At 39.5% G+C, this 23,688-nt stretch overlaps 1 protein-coding gene across 1 annotated transcript in view; it reads left to right on the forward strand.

Moving 5' to 3' along the window:
* RALGAPA2 (Ral GTPase activating protein catalytic subunit alpha 2) overlaps nucleotides 1–23,688 on the forward strand; it is a 209,556-nt gene that overhangs the window by 42,522 nt on the left and 143,346 nt on the right. Inside the window, 1 exon segment of the mRNA XM_040637933.1 lies at nucleotides 21,463–21,591. Coding sequence (XP_040493867.1) covers nucleotides 21,463–21,591 — 129 coding nt within the window.

A 23,688-nucleotide genomic window follows, 5' to 3' on the forward strand; every position in this document is an offset into this window, starting at 1 on the left:
TCTTTCTTTCTTTCTTTCTTTCTTTCTTTCTTTCTTTCTTTCTTTCTTTTTTTCTTTCTTCTTTCAGATTTTATGTATTTATTTGACAGAGAGAGAGAGCCAGCAAGAGAGGGAACACAACAAGCAGGGGGAGTGGGAGAGGAAGAAGCAGGCTCCCAGCAGAGCAGGGAGCCCGATGCAGGGCTCGATCCCAGGACCCTGGGATCATGTCTTGAGCCGAAGGCAGACACTTAAGGACTGAGCCACCCAGGTGCCCCAGTAGTCATCCTTTCTGTATTTGTTTTACTCTTTGAATGTATAATACAGACACACAGACCTTTTGATACCCTTAGGAAACATGTAAGAGGTCATTCTCCAGATTAGCCAGTTTTTCTCTGTTGCTTCCGAATGTGCTTCTTGAAGCTTCTTGACCCTTCAGCCCTATTTAAAACTCTTGAAATACATCCCCTGATACACAATGATGAGCTTTCATCATTGAGCTTTTATCTGAAGTAATAACCATACTGTCCTACTGAGTTGTCTTTGTCATACTTGCTCCAGTTCCAGCAGTGCATAGAGGACATCCCTATATAATAGGCTGGACTTGGACCCACAGTCTCATTTATTTCCTAAATAAACACAGAAATAGAGATGTGAAAGTAGAAATGTTTGTACTCTGTGCTCAGATATTTGTAGCCATTATTGCAGGTGGAAGCATCTTTCACAGAATGATGCAACTTAGGGTGTGTGGAAGATTGAGGGATATAAATAGGGAAGAGAACGAACTCTCACAGATCATAATGAAATCCCTCAGTGACAGAAGAGACAAAGGTTTAGTTAACAACACAGTACTTTAGAGATGTATTTTACTAAAATTTTGTAGAAAAAAAATTACTTGGAAATAATAATCAGCTGTAGAATTTTCTCATTTAATGAAAACAAGTTAGAAGTCAGCAGCAAATACTTAGTATTCTAGAATGAGTTTTCTAGAAAGTCACATAAATACATGTGAATTTGGAATCATCTTTCTATTTTAAAGGCTGTGAAATGAAACAATAATATGAGGTGAAATAAGAGTTTGAGAACCCAAAACATAATTTCAAAAAATACAATTTTACAGTGTAGAAAAAGGGAGTTTTCAGATTTTATACTTAAAATCATTTTCATTTTAAAATAATTTTAATATGTGCCATGTTTTTGGTTAAGCTTTAACTTTTGTAGTTCATTGTAAAATACTTTTAAGTGTTGGCCCATTGCTAGCAGTGATCCCAATATCCAGAATCCTAAGACAAAACAGGGATATCCTAAGTCTCTGTTTTATAATCAGCCTATTGTCTAGCCATTAGACACTTGAATTTTTATGTGTGCTTAATAGAATTGGCTGTTTTGCTGTAATCTTAACAATTATTGGTATATGTTTTAGAAGCCCTGTCTGCCAAACAGAATTACTCTAAATAAACCTTATTTATTTTCCAGAAGAAAATTACCAGAAAACCTTCTAATGAAAGAAACTTTTCTTATTTAAGTAAGAAATATCTCTGATAATTAGTTTAACTTTTGGTCCACATGCCTAGATGGATCATGGTGGTTGTTACAGAACCTATATGTTCTTTTGGAAACAGATATTATGTTAATTATAAGAAGACAAGAAAGCACTTACTGTAGAAAATACAGTTAAATTCAATTTTTTTAATTGGTGAACTGTGCACCTGTGACTGGTACCATCTTAGGTACCGTCTTGTTTCCTTCTTGTGAAAGCTCTCAAAGAGTCACTAGACTGCCACTAAAAGCCTTTGTTCCTGTAGAGAGAACCTTATAAAAATTTTCCTTATTTCTTAGTAAGATAAGTAATAGCAAATAATTTAAAATGGTCTAACATTTATTAGTTTTGTCTTACAAATAAAATCCAAGGTGAATTTCCTCCTTTCACCTCTAGGTGGCACACGTGCCTGCACACTCTCACTGCGCGGCTCACCGGCCATTGCCGGCCTTTAAAACTGCCACAAGGCCCAGGGCCCTGTGAGTGTGATGGTGTGGCATAGTCCTTTTACAAATGCTTTCCTCAATATGACAGTATCAAAATTATGTCAGCAGTGACTAATAAAGTGTTGAATTGGAAATAAGCTCTAAGATGTTAAAAATCCTTTTTCAAGGCATAAGGGTGCTTATAATAATTGAAGACATTTTTTTTAAAAAACCTGTTTGTAAAATGTCTCACAGACTGTTCTGTGATACAATCAGATGAAACCATGGTTTCATTTAATAAGGTAGCTAATTCATTATGTAAACAAATATAGTCCTTTCTGTATTTAAAAAAGTAATAATGATACATAGACTGAACAGCCAAAATATAGCACATTCCAAGCTAACTGTTTTTGTTTGGACCAGGTTTAGCTATTCTAGTAACTTAATAATTTAATAACTAAAACAATGACTTTATCAACTAGTATTTTACCAAGTACCTGTGCAATTTGAGTTTATGGTTTATTAGTATGATTGAGAAAATGCTTCAGAGTAGCTATAAACTTTTCCTATACTCTGAATTTTTTCAAAAAAATTGGTCCTGTTACTGGTTTAGAAAATATGTATGATTGTAAGAACTTTCAAAATAACTCTACATTATGAATAAAATCCTGGGGTGACTTGTGGGACTGACTGCCCAGCCTGCCTATGAAGGGTCTTTCAGTTGGCTTCCCTCTGCCCAGCTGCTTTGTGTCTGGTGGGCTGGTGGGGGCAGGGCAGAGGGTCTTCAGTTCCCCAGCACCCACAGTGCCAGATTTCCTGCTGGCACCTGCATGACGTTGTCCCACCCGATTCTTCTCTGCAATTCGGTTAGATTAATATCATGACCCATTGTTTAAATAACAGAGGTTCAAAAAATATCAAGAACTTTTGCCCAGTGCCACACATTAAAAAGGCTGTTGGAATTCAGAGGCAAGGCTTGGCTTATTCTAACAGGGTATGTCTTCCCCCTTGATCCACAGCTCACAGGCTGGTCAAGCAGTCAGTCAGTCCTTGGTTCTGTTTCTTCTTCCGTCTTGTTTGACCTGGGCTCTGGCCTTGGCCTCACTCCTCAGACCCCTCCTGATTGGAGGGCCCTCCCACCTCCAGGCCCAGATAGCTTTCCATAGCTGCCTTCCCAGCTCCTCACGATTTTTCAACTGCCCTTCTAAAGCTGTTCCTGGTTGTTGTTAGTTTTTCCTAATGCTTAAGCAGCTTTTTCACCTCAGTCTTTCCCAAAATATTTGGACTTGAAAAGCACCATGATTTGGGATTATTAAAAACAGTTCCTATTAATTTCATCGTTATTTAAAACATATGGAAAGATCACTATGTGTGAAATGGAAAAGGACAGTTGAGGAAAGGAATTTTATTTTCATGTTTCTAAGAACATATATCAAAGACTGGAACGTTTCTTTGCTTAAAATAAGTAAACTATTTTTTAACAATGACTTACAGATTTAATGTCTTAATGCAGTTTGTTACGCATCAAAGTTAAAGTTTCTTTTAAGGGAAAAGCTTACATTAATGTAAAATTGTTGCAAATTTGTATCTAGAAACTTTGGAAAATGTGGGTCTTTGTCATTTTCATCTAATTTTGTAGCACTCCAAAAAAGCATGAAGCCTCTCTCAGGTGGAGAAATATGTATTGCTCAGCCTGGAAGTAACTGTCAAGTGACAAATTTGAATCATAACAGTGTAAAGTCATGACTGAGTGTAATATGGTGTGATATAGTGTAATAATTAAGAGTATGGGCTTCAAGCCCTGTCTGGGCTCCAGTCTTGGCTGTTCCTCTTATTAGCCAAGTCATTTGACCTCATTATGCCTTGGTCCCCTTATATGTAAAATGCAGGAAATTATGGTGCTTACCTCCAAGAGTTGTTTGAAAACTTTGAGGAGGTAAAATATGTAATGCGCTCAACTCAGAGTCTGGACACAACAGCCCTCAGTAAGGTGAGCCCTCGTAATGATACTGAAGAGGATGAGGAAAAGACAGCAGCTGTAGTAACGAGTGTATTTTATTTTCTGATATGTTAGGATGTTAATGTTTTTATTTCCCCATATATTTTCTTACTTTTGAATGTAATGGTTTGACTAAAAGGTAGAATTAGGCATTGTGGAATTTCAGAACGTGTGGAGAAATACTCCCCATGCTGTGGGTCAGACTTGACTAAAATGTTTATTTAACCCTCTTGTGATTCAGAAACATTTTTTGTATGTTCCCTGCCACTGGCTAACTTTCTACCCATTCCTTACCCTGCGCACTGTGCCTTCTCTATGATGGAAGCTAAAAAGCTGAACTGTATGTGTCCCAGCTTCTTGCAGCTGGGTCGACATCCACCCAGGTCCCATCCAGCAGAGGCACCTAGGTGGCAGTGCTGGAGAGTACGCATAGGGAGTGGTGGGCGGCAGCTGTCATGGGGAGGTTCTGCTCTGGAACCTGCATCGTGGTGACAGGGCGGGCAGCGGCATCTCTGCTGGAATCACGATGGTATATAGCTGGACATTTCTGCTTGCCACCTTGTTCCTGGTTGTGGAGGGTTCATGCATGGCTCCCCGACACTTCTGGAAACTCTGTAAGCCATCTAATATATAGATATAAATCCCTTTCATCTTCATCCCAGCAGGGTGGATTCTGTTGCCTGCAAGTAAGAACGTGGCTCAGACAGTGGTTACTCTGCGAGGTTCCACTCTGGGCACTGGTGATAGACGATCAGCATGGTTCATATTTCAGTCACTAAATGCACTTGTAGCATTTCTCCCCCCCCCCTTAATTTTAGCCATTTGTTTTGTAGCCAAGAATATTTAACTTGTTTTAGGAACCTTTTGCTTTCATTTAACTTCATATTTTAGTGAACTTTTTGCCACACCAACGTTAAAGAAAACATAATTTTAAACATCATATATAGAATAATGTTCTTAGAAGTCAAAATAGCTCATGATTTTCTTAACGGATGTTACAATCTCCTCTCATGAGGTATATGATGGAATAATATAATAATAAACAGTCGTTTGTAAAAAGATCCCAAGGGGCCCCTCAGTGAGCATTAAGACTCAGCAGTGAGCTATGAAAGCAAGGTGCAGGGGTGATACTTGTAAATTGGCCATACCTGACTCTTTTAATAACCCCAGACAGCCTGTATCATGCAGTGATATGTAATAATTGCATCACCTTTTCTCAGACAAAGAATTGTTCTTTGCTGAAAATTTAGACTTAAAACTAGAACTCTATGTTAGGTACATAAATTTATAAATATATTTAAGACTAAACATAAATGAGTATTCAGTTTTAGGAAAAGTGCAGAATTAAGATGGCAAATTAGGGACCTTGTTTTATCTCATATCCAAGGAAGTAATTCTTTTTTTTTTTAATGATTTTTTATTATATTATGTTAGTCACCATACAGTACATCCCCGGTTTCCGATGTAAAGTTCGATGATTCATTAATTGCGTATAACACCCAGTGCACCATGCAACGCGTGCCCTCCTTACTACCCATCACCAGTCTATACCATTCCCCCACCCCCTCCCCTCTGAGGCCCTCAGTTTGTTTCTCATAGTCCATAGTCTCTCATGCTTCATTCCCCCTTCTGATTACCCCCCTTTCTTTATCCCTTTCTTCCCCTACCGATCTTCCTAGTTCTTATGTTCCATAAATGAGAGAAATCATATGATAATTGTCTTTCTCTGCTTGACTTATTTCACTTAGCATTATCTCCTCCAGTGCCATCCATGTTGCAGCAAATGTTGAGAATTCATTCTTTCTGATAGCTGAGTAATATTCCATTGTATATATGGACCACAACTTCTTAATCCAGTCATCTGTTGAAGGGCATCTCGGCTCCTTCCACGATTTAGCTATTGTGGACAATGCTGCTATGAACATTGGGGTGCATATGGCCCTTCTCTTCACTACGTCTGTATCTTTGGGGTGAACACCCAGTAGTGCAATGGCTGGGTCATAGGGTAGCTCAATTTTTAACTTTTTTTTTTTTAAGATTTTATTTATTTATTTGACAGAGATAGAGACAGCCAGCGAGAAAGGGAACACAAGCAGGGGGAGTGGGAGAGGAAGAAGCAGGCTCGTAGCGGAGGAGCCTGATGTGGGGCTCGATCCCATAACGCCGGGATCACGCCCTGAGCAGAAGGCAGACGCTTAACCGCTGTGCCACCCAGGCGCCCCTCAATTTTTAACTTTTTAAGGGACCTCCACACTGTTTTCCAGAGTGGCTGTACCAACTTGCATTCCCACCAACAATGTAGGAGGGATCCCCTTTCTCCTTCCTTCTACAAGGAAGTAATTCTAATATATCTCTAAAGTGCTTATTCTGTACAGCAAGTGATTGTTAGCTATCAGTGACAATAGAGACTTGAGACAGATGACTACACCAAAATCATAACCTGGAGGGTCTTTTTTTCTTTTCTTTTACAGCTGTGAAACCAATAATTATTTTCATTAAGCTATAGACCGAGCCCACTTACCCCTCGTACACCTAAATAAGGAAAGTAGAAATATGTAGAAGGTAACAGATGGTAGAGGCTTCAGTTAGGAGGCTTAACACGTGTGCAGTGAACTTGTTTCACAGCTTTAGAAAGTGTAAGATGATAGCAGGGGAAGCTGACCTGGAGGTTTACCTGAGGCCAGAAACTTGAGTTTTGTTTGATTTCCCTTTTTGGAGTTAAAGGTATGAAGACTTTCTTTCAAATAAAAGCTATCAGTGAAGAATATGAATTATGAATTTAAATACAAATTTAGCCATATGTGTTTAATAACCATATGCTATATGAAATAAAGCATAAAAATGCAATATAATAGCCACTCAATATATGTGGAAAATTGAAAGATTTTGTCCTTACTAAACTGTTACCATATGGTAAAGTGTATAAACTGACCTACATCTTTCAGTAGAAAATATGTTCTTTTGTGCTCTGAGGTCTCTGGAAGAAAACCCTATGGGCCCTCTAACAAGGCCCACATCACCAGAATCTTCCTTAGTAGACTCACTGGAGTGCATCTTGTCTTTTCCCAGGCAGAATACGCATTCAGTAAGTATGTTGATTGATCAAAAATAGGGAAAAAAGAGGAAGGCCTCCTCAAATCCATGTGGCATCATGGGGAAGAACAGATGACCAAAGTATCTGAGCCAAACCATTCTGGTTGAGATTTTGGCTCCAGTGATAAATTTCAGAGCAGACATGAACTTTTTGCTTTCTATAGTTGTGATCTCGCCATCATTCGTTACCCTAGAATAGTGATTCCTGGGATGGCGGGGGGTTGCCACCCCCTCCATTCTAGGGACACTGGGCAATGTCTGGAGATACTTGGTCGTCACAGGAGGGAAGGGGGTGTAGTGGGTAGAGGCCAGGGATGTCGTAACACATCCTACAACCTGCAGGACCACAACAAAGAATTTACAGTCCAGTGTCAATAGTGCTGTGGTTGAGGGACCCTGCCCTTGAATAGTGGTACCTGTGCAGATGACACCAGACTTGGAGAAGAGCCAGCCGATGCAATTAAATGACAGAACCCAGCCATCAAACAAGTATGAAAGACTAGCTCTCTCAACTTAACCAAGGAAATTAAACCCAAAAATTTAACCAGGGAGATTAAAGAGAGGCAAATGTTTTAGGATGAACATTATGAAAATCACCAGTAGTGGACTTTTCTTCAAAAAGGGTGGATTCAATTTCATGTGGTCCAATTTATTAAAAAAAAAAAATTTAAGAACTCAAGCATGGAGTGATAAACTAATTCAGAGTTAACATGACAAATACCTGAGGTGCATTTTGTCCAGAAGCAGAATCTGAATGAATGGCATGGCCTGAAGCCCCAGAACCTGAGGCATTGCAAGTGTGAATGGAGGTGGAGAGAGCCCCCCCCCCCCCCCCCCCCCGCACGCTGAGTGCTCACTGCCGAGCGGCTGAGATGGGAAAGGACGGGGAGAGAACAGCTTGCCTGGTGAGGAGTTGGCACATGGGCACAGATCATTGCTTCCTTCAAATGTCTGGAGCCCTGCCTGTGAGGAGAGAGAGATCAGACTGTTGTACCTCCTGAGTGAGGACTGATGTAGATAGACTCCAGCTTACCACCAGAGGCAATTCCTAGCCAGGTGTCCTGTTCAGTAGAGGCCAGTGATTGATCAGGGTTTGTAAGCCTCTCAAGCTCTGTCGTGTCTGTCTACAGCTGGCTAGTCTGGCCACCCTCTGGCGGCCTGGGCAAAAGGGCCATCCATTCTGGAGCTTGAGCCCTGGCCTTGCACTGAAGTCGCTGTATGCTTGAGTCAGTGACCACGTAGCCTCCGCTGGCCTGAGCTGCTTGTTCTGTGAAATGGGATATAATGGCTCTCTTTGGGGCCCTGGGAAAATGAGGACAGTTAGGCCTCTACAGTTAGGCTAGTAGGGTCACTGCAGAAGGGATTCCCCTGTTATTTGGAAAATCACTCATTGACCTGCAAGAGCTTCTTTCCCATTTAGAATTCTATGAAGGCTTTAAGAAAATTTACATTTTTCTTCAGGCAGAGAAGAACTGAGAGACCTAGAGGTGGCTTCTAGAATCATTGCAAATACTGAGTTGTACTTGGGGAGGGGGATGCCTTAACTCCTGTATGGAAAGGATTGAGTTTTGAATATAAGAGATTTTAAATCATGACTGTGGTTTATAATCCATAAAGGATAGGTTTGGATACAAGGAAATAACATCAAGAAAAGCATTCGAAATTGCAAGTTTTGTTTCTGTGAGAAAGTGCTCTCCTTGTGGGGAATAATCTCTTTTTGTCTGTTGATTCCTTTTTAATATATAACAATAAGTGGGAGTGTGGTAATTGCAGACTGTTCAGCTATTAATGCTATTTACTGGAACACATTTTAGCGAGAACATTGTTTTCTGAAAAAACAATAAACAACGGTTTTTCTTTTATTCTTCCATGGAAAAATATTCTTTGGTAGGTATTTGTGGGCTAGGGAAATTTTAGAAGAAGAGAACCTTTTAGTAGTAAGACAAAATAAAATACCTACCTTTTTTTTTTTCTTTTTTAAACCCTGTACTGGAGTCTTGCATTGAATGTGCGCAGCATGGTCCTTTTGTGAAGACTCAGGGCCTTTGTGTCATCTATCTGCTTCCTTCCGCTGGGTCCTCATGGAGTGCTGGGCTGTGCCCCTCCAGGAGCCCTACGCCCTTGGCCTGCCCTCATTCTCAGCCATGTGGAGCTCTCCCCTACCCCTAAGGGGTCATTGCTGGAAGGCAGGGGCCAAGCTTTATTCTGCCTCATTCCCCTCACAGCGACAGACATAGTACCTGCAACCGAGTTAGCACTCAAGAACTTTGTCAATTTATTGTGACATGTTTTTGTAGGAGACTAGAAGAATGACATGGCTTTCATTTTGGACTCCTCTTTCATGAGTGGATTTTTTTTAAAACAAAAGCACTTTATTTATTTATTTATTTATTTATTTATTTATTTATTTATTTAATTTATGAGAGAGAGAGAGAGGGCAGAGGGAGAGGGAGAAAGAGAATCATAAGCAGGCTCTATATCCAGCATGGAGCCTGACATCGAGCTCGATCTCACAACCTTGAGATCATGACCTGAGCTGAAATGAAGAGTTGGATGCTTAACTGATTGAGCCACCCAGTCTCCCTAGTGAGTGGATTTGAAATCAAATCTGTTTCAAGTCTTCTTTCTCAGTTGGCCCTAGAAAAATTAATATTTTAATAAGATCATAATTTAAAATGCTGCTATGATTTACAAACAATGATGTTTGAGGCTTTAGAATTTACAAAATGCTTTCTAATCAGTCTCTGTTGCCCTTTGTAAGAGCGCTGTGGGGTAGGTTGTGTTCTCACTCCGATTTTACAGATGATGAAATTGATGCTCAGGAGACAGAGTACCTGCCCAAGATCAGAGACCAAAGTAGTGATATCTTTTAGGAGTCTTATATCCAAATCCCTCCTCTTCCTTCTTCCTCCTCTCCAACAACTGCGTGAAAGCAATTTTATTTAAAGAAAGTACTTTTTAGGCCCCCCAAATGAATTTTATTATATATAAATTGGAAACCAAAATGTTAAACAGTTATTTTCCTAGAATTTGAAGGAGCAAGCCATTTGTCGACCTGTTAAAGGTTGTTTAATTATTCTAGATGGTCTAATTCCACCTTTACCTCTTTCCTTCCTCCTGTGGTGGGATTCGCATCCACTGGGCTCCCCGTCATTGGAACAGCCAGACTAGGGGATGTCTCAGGTTTGCCAAAACTGCTGCTTTCTTAGTGGTTCTAGCCTGAGAACTGGGTTGACAGATCTAGCTCCCTTTGGGAATTTTCTCTCAGATTTAAGCTCTTCTTGAGAGCTCATTGTCCAAACACATATTACATTACAAAAAAGAAGACGATGTTGTAAGTCTGTTGCCCAAGATGAAACTAAAAATGTTCCCTGTTGGGACTGCTCTACATATCGCATCCGGACCTCCACTTCATGTTGGTGTGATGGGTTTGTAGAGTCCCAGAATCGAATGACCAGCACATTGCCCCTCTTTCCCTTCCTTTTTTTTCCTTTAACAGAACACAAAAAATGGAAAGCTTTGATTTTGCTCCCACGCTCAGGTAATTTTACATACAAGGAAACAAACTAGAGAGCATGCATCTTATGTTATCCTAGAATAAAAAGAATGTACAATAATCATATTCCAAAGTGTGTTTCTTTTCCTGTGTGACAACACACCAGAGGACATGGGAGGCTCCAATAGGAAGAGTCTTTCCTCTTTAACCTGTTCTTGGTCATGGGCTAGCAAAGAGCCTGGAGACCCCCACGCCACCAAGAAACCTCACCTTCATGCACACCTGAGAACTAGGCTTCCCGATTTCAGCAAGGGAGAAGGAAATACTTTTAAAGGTACTGGACATTCGTCTTTAACAACATCAGAAGCATTAAGTCTGTTATAAGTATTAAATGAACACAGAAGCCACAAATGATGTGGGTTTTCTAGTATTCATTTGGGGGAAAAATAGGAATCCTCCTTTCTTGTTGGAATCCTGGGGGTTTTCTTGGTGTTTTTCCATAGAATCCTTCTAACTACCACCCCTACATACACACTATGTCTTCTGCACGTGCAAGTGTGCGCATGGGCGCACACACGCGCACGCACGGACGCAACTTCTGTCCAGTAGTTTCCTAAGAATATTTTGGTGGGAGGCTCATTTCTATTTTGAAAATAGCATTTTATGACCCAGTTCCCTCATTTGATAATATTTCTATGAGAGTGATATGTGTATATTTTGGAAGCACATTTTTAAGCCAGAGCATTTATTGACTTCTCTTTAAAGTATTGCTCTAAAAAGTATTATTTGTATTTATAAATGATTATTAGGCAGAGTGAATGGGATGAAAGAATAATTTGTGTTTCAGAGCTAAAGATTGTCCTCAGAATGGTGCTCTGGCTCTACATATGAGGCCCGTTATTCACGATTGTCAAATGGTGCTTCACTGACTCTGCGTTAACACTTTATCTTCCAAAGGAAGAGGAGCGTGCTTGGTTTTGTGTCCAGACCTTAAGACGATTTCTGGCCTTCATTGATCTCCTACTCCATATGTGTAAATGAAAAAATTGAAAAACGATCTCTTAATCTTTCTTCTTTAGGTTTTCAGGGTTCCAAAGGAACACATTAAATATCCTTGTTACCCAAATTCAGTAGAGGTTTGTTTCCCCTACTAAATTCTAAGGTGGTACAAGTGTGCAGTCAGATCCTAACCTGGATTCCAGCAGGAGAGTGACATGAGTATTCTGCTTGGCGTCATAGCAATGTTGACTGAACCTCACTGCACCTTGCAGCCATGGCGTTAGGCAGCACCTGAGTATATTAAGCCTATGGTTTCGTCCAAGAATTTCTTTTTAATATTCTACGAAGAATATGTTTCTAGCTGATTCATTCCTGAAACAGGATGAACAATATACCTGGGAACAGTATGGCTGCCTGTTGCCGTAGTACCTATATTAATTATTTGAGTGCATGTTTCTCTCATTGTGGTAATTCCTGCCTTAATGATATTACTTGCGCGATTATGCTCCATACGTACATTTCTAACTCTCCTGTAATCTGTGACAGCAGTGACTATTTGCCTTTGCTTCTGCTCCACAACATTGTAAAGGCTGTGGGGGAGTGGGGTGGAAGACCCAGTAGAGAGACTTGAGCTGACTGTCTCAGAAAAAGCAGATTTGAATATCCTCCTTTCCCATCTCATCCACCCATATTACAAATGCCTTTCTGGCCCATATTACAAATGCCTTTCTGCGTCTACTTGTTGCTCAGCTTTGGCCACCAGGTTTGGTCCCATTTCAGAATGCTGCATCCATGTCCAGCACTCTGAGCGTACTTTCTGCTCACTGGAGTCTGCTGCAGCCTTGACACTTTCCCTGTCATTACTCGCCAGCAGCTACTCATTGAAACCCTCATTTGCTGAAGTCCCATTGTCAGGAGTTAATAACTGCTCTGAGCATCTGCATCAACCTCATTAAACCAGCCTGTTGTACAAACCGTAATGTTGTAGATTGGAGGCTCATCAGGGTCACGACTAGGACAGTCATTACATAGTCAGGCCGTGGTGTCTTCAAGGCATGATTGTGCAGCTGGTAAGTCGCATCTCTCTACAACCCTCCAACAGTTTTTTTTTTTTTTCATCTTTTGAAATCATAAATGTGCCGGAATTTCCCGATGGGTTTGCCATCTTTCTGTTAGTCTCCCTAGTGAGCTGTTAAATACCCTTTATAGGAAGCCCATGTGAAAGCAGATCTTCCTGATCCGTGGGCTGCAAACAGGGTGTTGTTGGTGAGAGTAAAGGCGGCTGTATATTTCGTTCATGTTGCTAAGGACTTAGGGCTGAGAGAATGACTCAGTTCACATGGTGGAGGGTAAGTTCTTGCTCAGTGCGTCTGATCTCCGAGATACCCTGAGCATCCTTACATTAATTTGCTAATCTCCAAAAATATTTTGAGAAAAGTTTGAATGCCACGTTATAGGCACTGGCTTTCTTCCCACCCCAGAAACAACAGGCCTTTCCATTTTAAACTTCCACATTCTCCCTAAGATGAGGAAGAATGTTCATTCTCACAGCTTTTATTCAGTGGTGTACTGGAAATTACAGCCAGGGCAGTTAGGTAAGAAAATGAGGTAAAAGGCATCCAGACTGGAAAGCAAGAAGGAAAGCTATCTATAATCACAGACAGCATGATCTTGTATATAAAAACCCTAAGGAATCCCCACACTCACAAAAAACTCCTATTAGAATGAAAACATTAATTCAGCAAGGTTGTAGGATATAGGATCTATAATACAAAATTAACTGTGTTTCTGTACACCACAATGGACAATATGAAAATGAAATTAAGAAGACAGTTTCATTTATCAAAATGAACAGAATATTTAGTAACAAATATAACCTAGGAAATGAGAGAGACACTAAAAACTATAAAATGTTGCTATAAGAAATTAAAGAAGACCAAAATAAGTGGGAAGATGTCCCATATCCCTGTATTGGAATACTTAATATTGTTAAGATGACCATATTCCCCAAGTTGATCTGCAAATTCAGTAGGATCCTTATCAAAATTCCAGTGGCCTTTTTTGCAGAAATTGAAAAGCTGATCCTAAAATTTGTAGGCAATTGCAAGAAACCTCAAATAGCTAAGATGGTCTAGAAAAAGAGCAAAGCTAGGGGACTCACAGGTCCCTATTTAAAACTCACTACAAAGCTATAGGAATCAAAATGGTATTGGTGCTGGTAAAAGGTTAGTATATAGATCAATGGAGTAGAATTAAGAGTCCAGAAATCAACCCATATATCTCTGGTTAACTGATTTCCGACAAGGGGGCCAAGACAGTTAAGTGGGAGAAGAATGTCTCTTCAATAAGCAGTACTGGGACAGCTGAATATCCGTGTGCAAAAAGATGCGGTTGGATTCCTACCTCACACCATATACACACATTAATTCAAAATGGATCAAAGACCTAAATGTAAGAGCTAAAACTATAAAACTCTTAGAAGAAATGATTAAATATGCCATCAGAAGCAAAAGCAACAACAACAAAAAAATGCAAAAATTATACTTCATCAAAATTAAAAATTTTTGTACACCGGAGGATACTATCAAACAAGTGAAAGACAACCCACAAAATGGTAGAATATATTTGCAAATCATGTATCTGGTAAGGGTCTAGTGCCCAGAATATATAAAGAAGTTTTATAACTCAGTAGCCAAAAGACAAACAGCTTGATTTGAAAATGAATGAAAGACATTTCTCCAAAGAAGATATCATAATGGCCAACAAGCATGTGGAAAGGTGTTAAACACCATTAGTCACCAGGAAAATAAAAATCGAAGCTACGGTGAGATATCACTTCACACTCGCTAGAATGGCTATAATTTTAAAAAACACGAAAAAAAACAAATGTTGATGAGAAGTGAAGAAACTGGAACACTCATATGTTATTGGTAAGAATGTTGAAATGGTGAAGCTGCTGTAGAAAAGAGTTTGTCACTTCCCCAAAAAGTTAAAACATAGAATTACCATATGAACCAGGAATTCCATTCCTAGGTATATAGCCAAAAGTATTGACGATAGGTATTCAAACGAAAACTGGTACACAGATTTGCATAGTAGCATTATTCACAATCACCAAAAGGTAGAAACAACCCAAATGTCCATCAGCTGATGAAAGGATAAAAGGTGGAGTATCAACACAGTGGAATATCATTGGGCCATGAAAAGGAATAAAGTATTGCTACATGCTGTGACATGGGTGAACCTTGAAAACCTGCCATGTGAGAGAAGCCAGGTCAAAAAACTACCACCTAGTGTATGAGTCCATATTCTGAAATACGCAGGGCAGGCATATTCATAGAGACAGAAAAGTAGATGAGTGGTTGCCTGGTGGGCAGGAATGGAGAATGAATGCTCACGGGTAGAGGGTTTTTATTTTGGAGTGAGGAAGATGTTCTCAAATTAGATAGTGGTGATAGTGCACAATTTTATGAATATACCGAGAATGACTGAGTTGTACACCTTAAAATTTTATTTATTTGAGGGGTGGGCATGAGCAGGGGGAGAAGCAGACTCCCCACTGAGCAGGAAGCCTGACCAGTGCTCGATCCCAGGACTCTGGGATCATGACCTGAGCCAAAGTCATATGCTTAACCAACTGAGCCACCCAGGTGTTCCTGAGTTGTACACTTTAAAGGATATATTTTATTACATGTAAATTATATCTCAATAAAGCTCTCCCTGGGGTCAGGTGTTTAGTATTCAGCACTCTCAATAATGCTCTTACAGATATCAGAAAGAAAAAGCAATTAAGACAATCTGGTGACATATCAACTTCAGTATAAAATAAAATTCATACAGTGTTTCTTAAAATCAGTCAACCAATCAATCCCCCATTTTTCCTGAAGCAGTCAGATAGCCTTCATCAGTTTGAAGGCTAGCAGAGTTCTCAGAGATGCAGGCAGTCATAAAAAATATTCAAGGCTCTCCTTAGAGCTGAGGGTTGCAGTGACTTTCTCTTCCATTTGCCTGATGTTCTGTCACTCCTGAAATCCTGATTTCATGCAAATGGTCAAAGCAGCTCCTGTGGCCATCAGAAGTTCATTTCAAGTTTCTCACTCCCTTTTTCCTTTGCACGCTGATGTCAGGGAAACTGGGTGTCTTCTCCATAGCATATTTCATGGTGAGAAGTACTAGGTGACTTTGTTTCTCCAGCTACAGAACGCAGTTACTCTGTCCTGTCATATTTCTTCTTGCCTTGGTAACATAGTTACACCAGGAGAGGTCACATTTGTCCAGCATTTACAAAAATCTCTGCTTTTTCTCCAAAGGATCATACCACACTTGGCCCTTTTAACAGATAACGTGTAGCACATACCACATATTCTTGAAAGGAATTTTTAGCTTTCTTCTGCTGGGTTGTTTTTTTTCAGTGACTCCTCCAGAAGCACAGTGCCCATGACATGATCTGCTGTGCTTTTTTTAAAGGTTGTAATCATAAAGGCTTTTTTTTTTTAATCAACAAAAATTCCTGTCTAAACCAATGTAGAGTATGAAGGTGCCAGGTATCAGGTTGTGGTGTGTGAAGTGTGTCTTTTGCACAGAGCTGGAAAAGCAAAGACCTCCTAGCAGAAGCAAGAGGCTAAGGCTTTGGGACTTTGGGGGATCTGTTCTTCTGGTAACTAAATTTTTTTTTTTTTTTTTTTGGTCACTCAACATTTCTGAGCTTCACTAAGAAAGAGATAATTGATACTTACAAATATGTCTTCAAAGTACTGCAGGACTGTAGCTGCCTTTTTAATTGTTAAAGAAAGTTTAAATTATATCCAGGGTTAGTGTTAAAAGTATCCTTTTGCATTCAAATATTTTGATAATTAGTAATTCTACTTGGGCATGGAGTGAGTTGAAATTTTTCATTAACCAGATTAATGAGATAACCAGATCTGAACATTCTCCCTTTTACCAAACAAAAGAGCTCCCTCTAGAATTTTCTAGATAAAAGGCAGGTATCTTCTCTGAAAAATAGTGAAGTTATTCATTATGTAGCATTTTATTTTTCTTAAATTAAAAAATTAAAGAAGGAGTTCAATGATTTTGTATACATAAATTTTATTTCTTAACAATTCTGTTTGGCCTCCTGGAAGGTCTGAGTGACTTTAGGTGGAATAACCGGATCTGTTTGCTCCTGAGGAGCAGGCGCGAGTCCGCTAAGGAAAGGCAGGGAGACAGATGGTCGGCTATTGTGTTACAACCATCATCTGCTGGGCCGTGAGCAAATATTAAGTGAATAATATATATGTAATTGGTGTGAAAGTACAGTTGCAACATTTCTAATTCCGTTTGAACGATGGCTACTTCTTGAACATTTGTGTTTCATAGAATACTATATTGAAATGTTTTTGTTTACAGGGTTAATCCATTTTAAACTGCTTTAAAGTGAACATTTTCCCCCATTTTTGACACCACTGTGCAATATTTTGAATTGAAATGGCCTGTAATGGCCCTTTTTTTTATTTTCCATAACAACATGAGCACTAAATTATAGCTGTGCAATTATGTAAACAATGGAAATGCTTCCAGAATGAAACCTTCCTTTTAAATTTTCATTTTGTGTAATTGTTGGAAGGTTTGGAGTCATAATAAACAAAATTATTTTACACATTTATCGTTCTAAAGGTCAATTATAAGAGAACTAAAGAAACAACACTATGCAAAATGAATAAACCAATTTCTGTTGCCATCACCATATGTTTTTCTTATCACTTATGGTTTTTCCAGTTACTGTGTACATAGCATTCAATTAAAGCGATTCATTTACCAGGCTGAATGCAGTTTGTGTTTATAGAACGGTGCTTTGGAGGAGAGGAAACAACACGCCTCTATTTGAATTACCTGATTTTTTGTAAGATCAGTGATAAGAGACAGATGTTCTCACCAGTTACTTTCTCGTAAGCCGGAATCTTTTGATAAGCTGCAAATTCACAATTTTCATCATGCAATCCACTTTCACACTCAATGTGTAGCATGAATGTGGACTTTTAACCAAAAACGGGAGAAAAATACTACTTTTGTGGTCTGTTTGCTGTATGGCAGCGTTTTGCAGAATGAATTTTATGTCCTTTGAACAAAAACGTGTGAAAGAGTTTGGTCTGTGCCTCATACTGGTCAGTTTTCAAGAATAAACTGGATTCTTGTTTTAGAGTCCATTTTTCATTGGGCTTATTATTTAGCTTAATGTTTTTAGTCTGTTTAGAGTACGGAAAAAGAAACTAATTTTTGCTACCAGATTCACTTGTTTCAGGTAAACTCTAGAACTCCTTAGAAGAATGAAAGCTAGAAAATCGAAACATATCATTTTCCTGTTTTTAGTATTTGCCTTAGAAATTATATACATGATAGCTAATTGCTAGAATGCTTTGCTAAGATTGTTATTTGAGACCATTAATTTCTAGAGTTTTTTTAATATCTAGGATAATGTAATCTGAGAGGCTTATTTGTGCCACCTTTGAAATCTTTTGCTCTTTCTGAGTATCAGCAAAAAATAGTCCACTGAATTCTACAAAGTAAACCTACGAAGTAAGTTCTAGAAAGTAAACTCCTTCAGAGTCCTTCCCTTTTTGGGAAAAAAAAATTTGTTACTCTATTTTTGTATGGCCCTTTTTCAGTTTAGAAAGGCATGTGTTCACATCTATACCATTAGATACAGTTCTGTATCCATCTTTAATGGAAGAGAAACATGAAGCCCTAGGCATGACAAGATCTGCCCACAGTCACATACACAAGGCGTGGAAAGTAAGCCTCAAGGCCCCAGGCCCAGAGCTGTTTTCATCATGCCAGGGTTCAGGGGCATTTCCAGCCAGGGGTCACAATGGAGGTTTCACTAAACAGCATCTAGTCACCCCGTAAGAACAGTGGCCCCTTTCCTCACCTCCCCCAGTCCCTGAGACTCTCTCAGGTAGGCCAGCTGGAGTGGGTACAGAACTCTCACAACACCCCGAGGATCAAGCCGCCCTTCATAATAAGGGGAGCCTCTGTCAGACAGTGCTATTTAACAAAAATTCAGTAGCCTTGGTTTACCATTACTGTATTGACATAAGGGTTATTTTCTATTTGTGACATAGGATACTAGTTTTCCAGAATAATCTTATTTAAGTTTAAAAAAAGTGATTTCCTTTCAAAAACAGACAAATAATGCTCGCTTTGGACTTGGATATGGCAAAAGGCATGAGGATGTACATGATAATAACATTTGGGAAGCACTCTCCTGTCCTATCTATATATGAAGCCTTGGAGGCTGTGTGGAAAGTTTCAGAGTCTCCAGAGTTTTATTTTCCAGAGATTCCAGCGGTAACTGAGATCTTACTGTACGGAGGAGAAGGTGAAAGAAAGATTCTACTAGAAATGAGTGGAACCCTTGGTGGATGTACCTCTGTTGGAAATATGCAGTGGCTCTCTTTTGAGCACCACACAGTTATTCCTAATTTTAATATGTTACCACAAAGATAGAATCTTTGGGTTGTTCCATTTCAGCATGGATAAGCAAAATAAGCAGGCATATGGCCATAATTTGGCTGACTGGCCATATAGTTCTCTCCTTGACTCCTACAGTACCCCTACCCCAGTGCTGCCTTTAACTGGCGACAGCTACCCAGGCCCCGCTTCTCCTCGGGGCTCTGTGTTACGTGGGTGGCAGGGTAGGGTAGGCTAGCCATCTGTTATTTTGCCCTCTCTTTCCAATCTTCTTGCCCGTAGAAACAGGTTCCGTTGAAGTGACTGGCCCGGATCCAGAGCGTGGGGAGCAGTGTGACTTTATCTCGGCTCCATGCATTTCTGCTGTCTTTAGCATCAATGGCAACTTAGTAATTTTTTGTGAATGCCCCCTTTACAGGGCATTACCTTTACACATATAAATCTTATGAAGCAAAATGGACTTCATGTACAGATTCTGGCCCTAGCTTGTTAAAGGATTCAGTTCATAATTCCCACAAACTTGTCCCAGAAAAGCATTTTTTAAAAGTTAAAACTAAATTCCAGTGGTGAAAATGGCTTATTTAAGTAATATGCCAAAGATTTTTAAAAGTCGACAGGGTTCAGAGCTTAGTTCCTCATCTCAACAGATGGAATTAGCACACACATAACAAAGTTAACATCATGGTTGTTTGCATTATTAATCTTCAGATGCATGGCATTCTGCTACCTTGCTGGCCAGGTTTGCACGAATCCTTTCACTGCAGCATATGTCAACAGAAATGTGCTCCCATCTGCTGCTGGGTAGCTTGATGCCTGATATTCCGAGGCAAGGCCCAGCACAATGCGTACCTCTGTGAGTAATTACAGGTGTGTGGTGAGGAGCCCAGGGCATTAATCAGAGGCTTAATTATGAAAAAGGTGGATCTTTTGTTCCACTCTTGGAGCATGAGTTTACTACACACTTTCTAAACTGCAGCATCCATCTGCTGAGCCCCTTAGAATGTTTACCTTGGCTGATATGGACCCTAAAGTGTATCAAAGGACGTGATTAAAGCAGAGTTAAACATTAACTTGGGAGAAGTGTGGTTCAGGTTTTTCTTTCCTTATTTCCTACCTTCTTTCCTTCCTTCCTTTTTCTGTCTATTATCTATCTCTTTATTTTTGGTATAGGACAAATTCTGCTGAAATGCTAAAACTTTAAATTAGTCCATGCTAAACTATTGACCATATCTGAGCTCCAAAAGAGTAAGCATTGTACAGTCATTTTAAGGATATAAACAGCCAATTTGTAGAAACTAAATGAATCTACTATGTAAGGGAAAAAATAAGTCTTTACTTGGGGAAAAATGTATTGTAAACACAGAAAAATTCTCTTTCAAGATTACAAGTTGTGAAATGAGGTTATTTTTGTCATGAAGGACTTATGTTAGAATTTAGCATGTTGCTACTACTTTGCTCTAACTTGATCAAATTAAATCAGGATTATTTTAAAAGGTTTCTTAAATAGGCACACTGAAATCTGAGAAAAGAAACCAGATTTTTTTTTTATTTTGTATTTTGCTTCTTGCTTGTATTTTGAGACTAACCATACATTGAATAACTATAAGACACTTAAATCTAGTACTTTAGTATGTTTGATTAGTGCGCATGGCCTGGAACTGCATAAAAGAAGTTTGTGGTGTTCTGACTAATCCCCCATGCACACATACACACGCACAGATGGCTACAGAGATGTGTCCTGGCCGTGGGTGGCACGAATGCTGTCTAGAAGTGGAGCCCTGCTTTGCCGCAGGCTGGAACGGGGTGGCTGCCTCACAGCCGAGCTGGCGGCCAGGGGCCGGCCTGCCACCCATCAAGGATGGGCCATTCCAGACAGAGCAACACCAGGTGTCTGGGCAGTCGGTGCTCTTTGTGCTGCACACCGTGTAAAAGGCAACTGCTGTATTTGCACTTTGACCTCACAATCACACTTGTACCCAGAGCACACCAACTCCCTGAGCTCAGACTCTGACTGCACTCCATTCATTCCCATTGTTCAACACAGAGAGTTATCCAAAGAGTGAAAATTTCCTTTGCCTACTTGAAGACTTTTTAATGTAATAGTGTGCTTTAACTTTTGAAAAATGAAGAATACTGGAAGTGATAGATGTTTGCAGGTTTTATTTGTATATCTACCTTGACACTCCTATAGCTTATCCAAAGAGGTCACCTTTAGGTGGAAGGCAGAAGGAGTGTCTAGTCCCAGTGCCATGACTTAGATTTTGGGCATGTCATTTTACAACTTAGTGTTCATTGTCTTACCTGTAAAACGGGTACAATAGGCCCTGGACCAGTTCATCTCCCAGTATCCCTTTTACTGAAAAATTTCTGTAACCTGTGTTCTCTCAGATTACCAGACAGTGGCCGTATGGACAAATGAGCTGACTACTTTGGAATTTCGTTGTTGAAAATTACAGTTGCGTTTTCTTATCTTTCCTTTTAGGATATCTTAAACACTATTATAAGGCACTGTCCACCCCGCTTCTTCTCTCTGGGTTTGCCTGGCTTCTCAATGCTGGTGGGGGACTTCATCACAGCTGCTGCCAGGGTCCTCAGTACAGACACGCCGGCGGTGAGTATGACAATGCTCAGCATCCAAACTCCCAGGAGGCTTCACAATCGCTAACAAGGTTCAGATTTCTCCACTCTTAACAGGTGTTGACTCATTAGTGCAATGTGAAACTGGGCTCTCGGGTAGATGCCCTGGCAGCTGATGTGTGAAATTGTAGGATAAGATGACACACTGGTATTGGGAAGGCGTTTCATCAAAAGGCCAGAGTGTGAAAAATCATATCCTCACTAATATTTCAGCACATTTACACAGTCAGAAGCAGGACTTGTCTCTTAGAGTCTATTAGCATTTTCCAGTAAATGGTGGCACAAGAGGAGATGTCTGTAGTAAAGAGAGAATTTTAAGTGTACATTATTAATAATTTTTTAAATGCTTATCTTGCTTATTATCAGTCTAATAGGAAATATTTTTTATTGTTAGAAATGTTAGAACACAGGGCGCCGGGGTGGCTCAGTTGTTAAGCGTCTGCCTTCGGCTCAGGGCGTGATCCTGGCGTTATGGGATCGAGCCCCACATCGGGCTCCTCCACTGGGAGCCTGCTTCTTCCTCTCCCACTCCCCCTGCTTGTGTTCCCTCTCTTTCTGGCTGTCTCTCTCTCTCGGTCAAATAAATAAATAAAATCGTAAAAAAAAAAAAAAAAAAAAGAAATGTTAGAACACTTAAATTTTAAGCAGGTAATGAATATATATTATTAATGTGCAGTAAAACTCTGACAAAATTCTTGTACTAAAAAATCAGAATCAGGTAGACTAAGTGAACATTCAGGGCTGCAAAAAGAAATTATTTGCAATTGCCACATTTACCTCCACTATTAGGGCAATGTGTTAATGCCTTTTGAGAGAACACTCTTCTACATTTAAATTTAAAGGGCCTCTCACTTTTGTGCTCTATACAGCTGTTACCTGTTCAGACTCATTGTTTTCCTCTGCACATGGTATGAATGAAATTAGTTTTATTGTTTGCCAGGGACTTATATTGAAATCAATATGAGTATCTAGCTATGTAAATTTTATTTGGCATATTGTTACTTTTTCACTCTACTTATTTCTCCTGTGCAGGGTAAATTCAAACTCCATCCCTGGATTTTAAATTAAGTTGTTTTTTTAATACTTTGTATAGCTGGTATTTCACACTGGTATTTTCATGTGCTAACTTCTTCTTGTAAGGATAAAGTAAAAAAGGGAAGGGAAAAGATACAGGAGGAAAAGGGAAGGATGAAAGAAGAAAAGAAAGGTAGAAGAAAAAAAAGGAAGAAGAAAAATGTTGAGTTCAACTTTTTTGTAAGCAATATGACAAATTTTTATGTTTCTTTGTTTCTGAAAAATATTTTAGGATAATCATTCTCAAAGAACCTTCAAATTTATTTGTAAGCATTTAGATCAACATTGAAGAAACTCACAGGGTACAGGAAGGAAAATCATACTTCTTTATTGACAATTTCCTTACTTGCTATTAGAGTTTACTGTATAAAGGCCGGCACCCTTTCTAGAGATAATATCATGCATGGCAGTCATTCTCTGTGAAAATTTATCTCTTGGCTAGATAAGCTGTTAAAGTAGCTTCCCAAAATTTTTCTTTCTTAAAAAGAAAGAAAATATGGTCATGTGGAAGAGTTTTATGAAGGAGCAGTAACTCTGAATTACTTTTAATTTCTCTCTTAGTTTAAACTTGAGATTTACAGTTGTAGGGGAACGGTGAGAGGTGTTTGGATGGGGCACACCTACTCAGTCAAAATTTTTGGTTAACACAAGTCAGTTACAAGTTCGAAGTACCCCTGTTATGCAGATCTGCCCCACTGAGGCAACAGGGGAAAGACATGCACATGCATAGGTCATCAAGAGATAGGCAGGAGCTTGTGCTCAGTAAACGTCCTTTGTAGTAGCTGAAAACGAGAACTAGTCTAAATGTCCATCACCAGTGGAACAGATAAAGTGTAGTGAGCACATAAGTTACTGTGGTACATAGAATCCCCTTCTCATGCTAGACCCTGGAGCTCTGTAGGGTCAGACTTGGGTTCCATCCCAGTGTTGCCTTGTACTGTACTGGTTCTCTACCCTAGACAATATGCTTAGACACACAGGCCTCATTCTCCTGTGT

This window comes from Ursus maritimus, unplaced genomic scaffold (assembly GCF_017311325.1).
Source record: "Ursus maritimus isolate PB19 unplaced genomic scaffold, ASM1731132v1 scaffold_22, whole genome shotgun sequence".
Taxonomy (NCBI): Eukaryota; Metazoa; Chordata; class Mammalia; order Carnivora; family Ursidae; genus Ursus; species Ursus maritimus.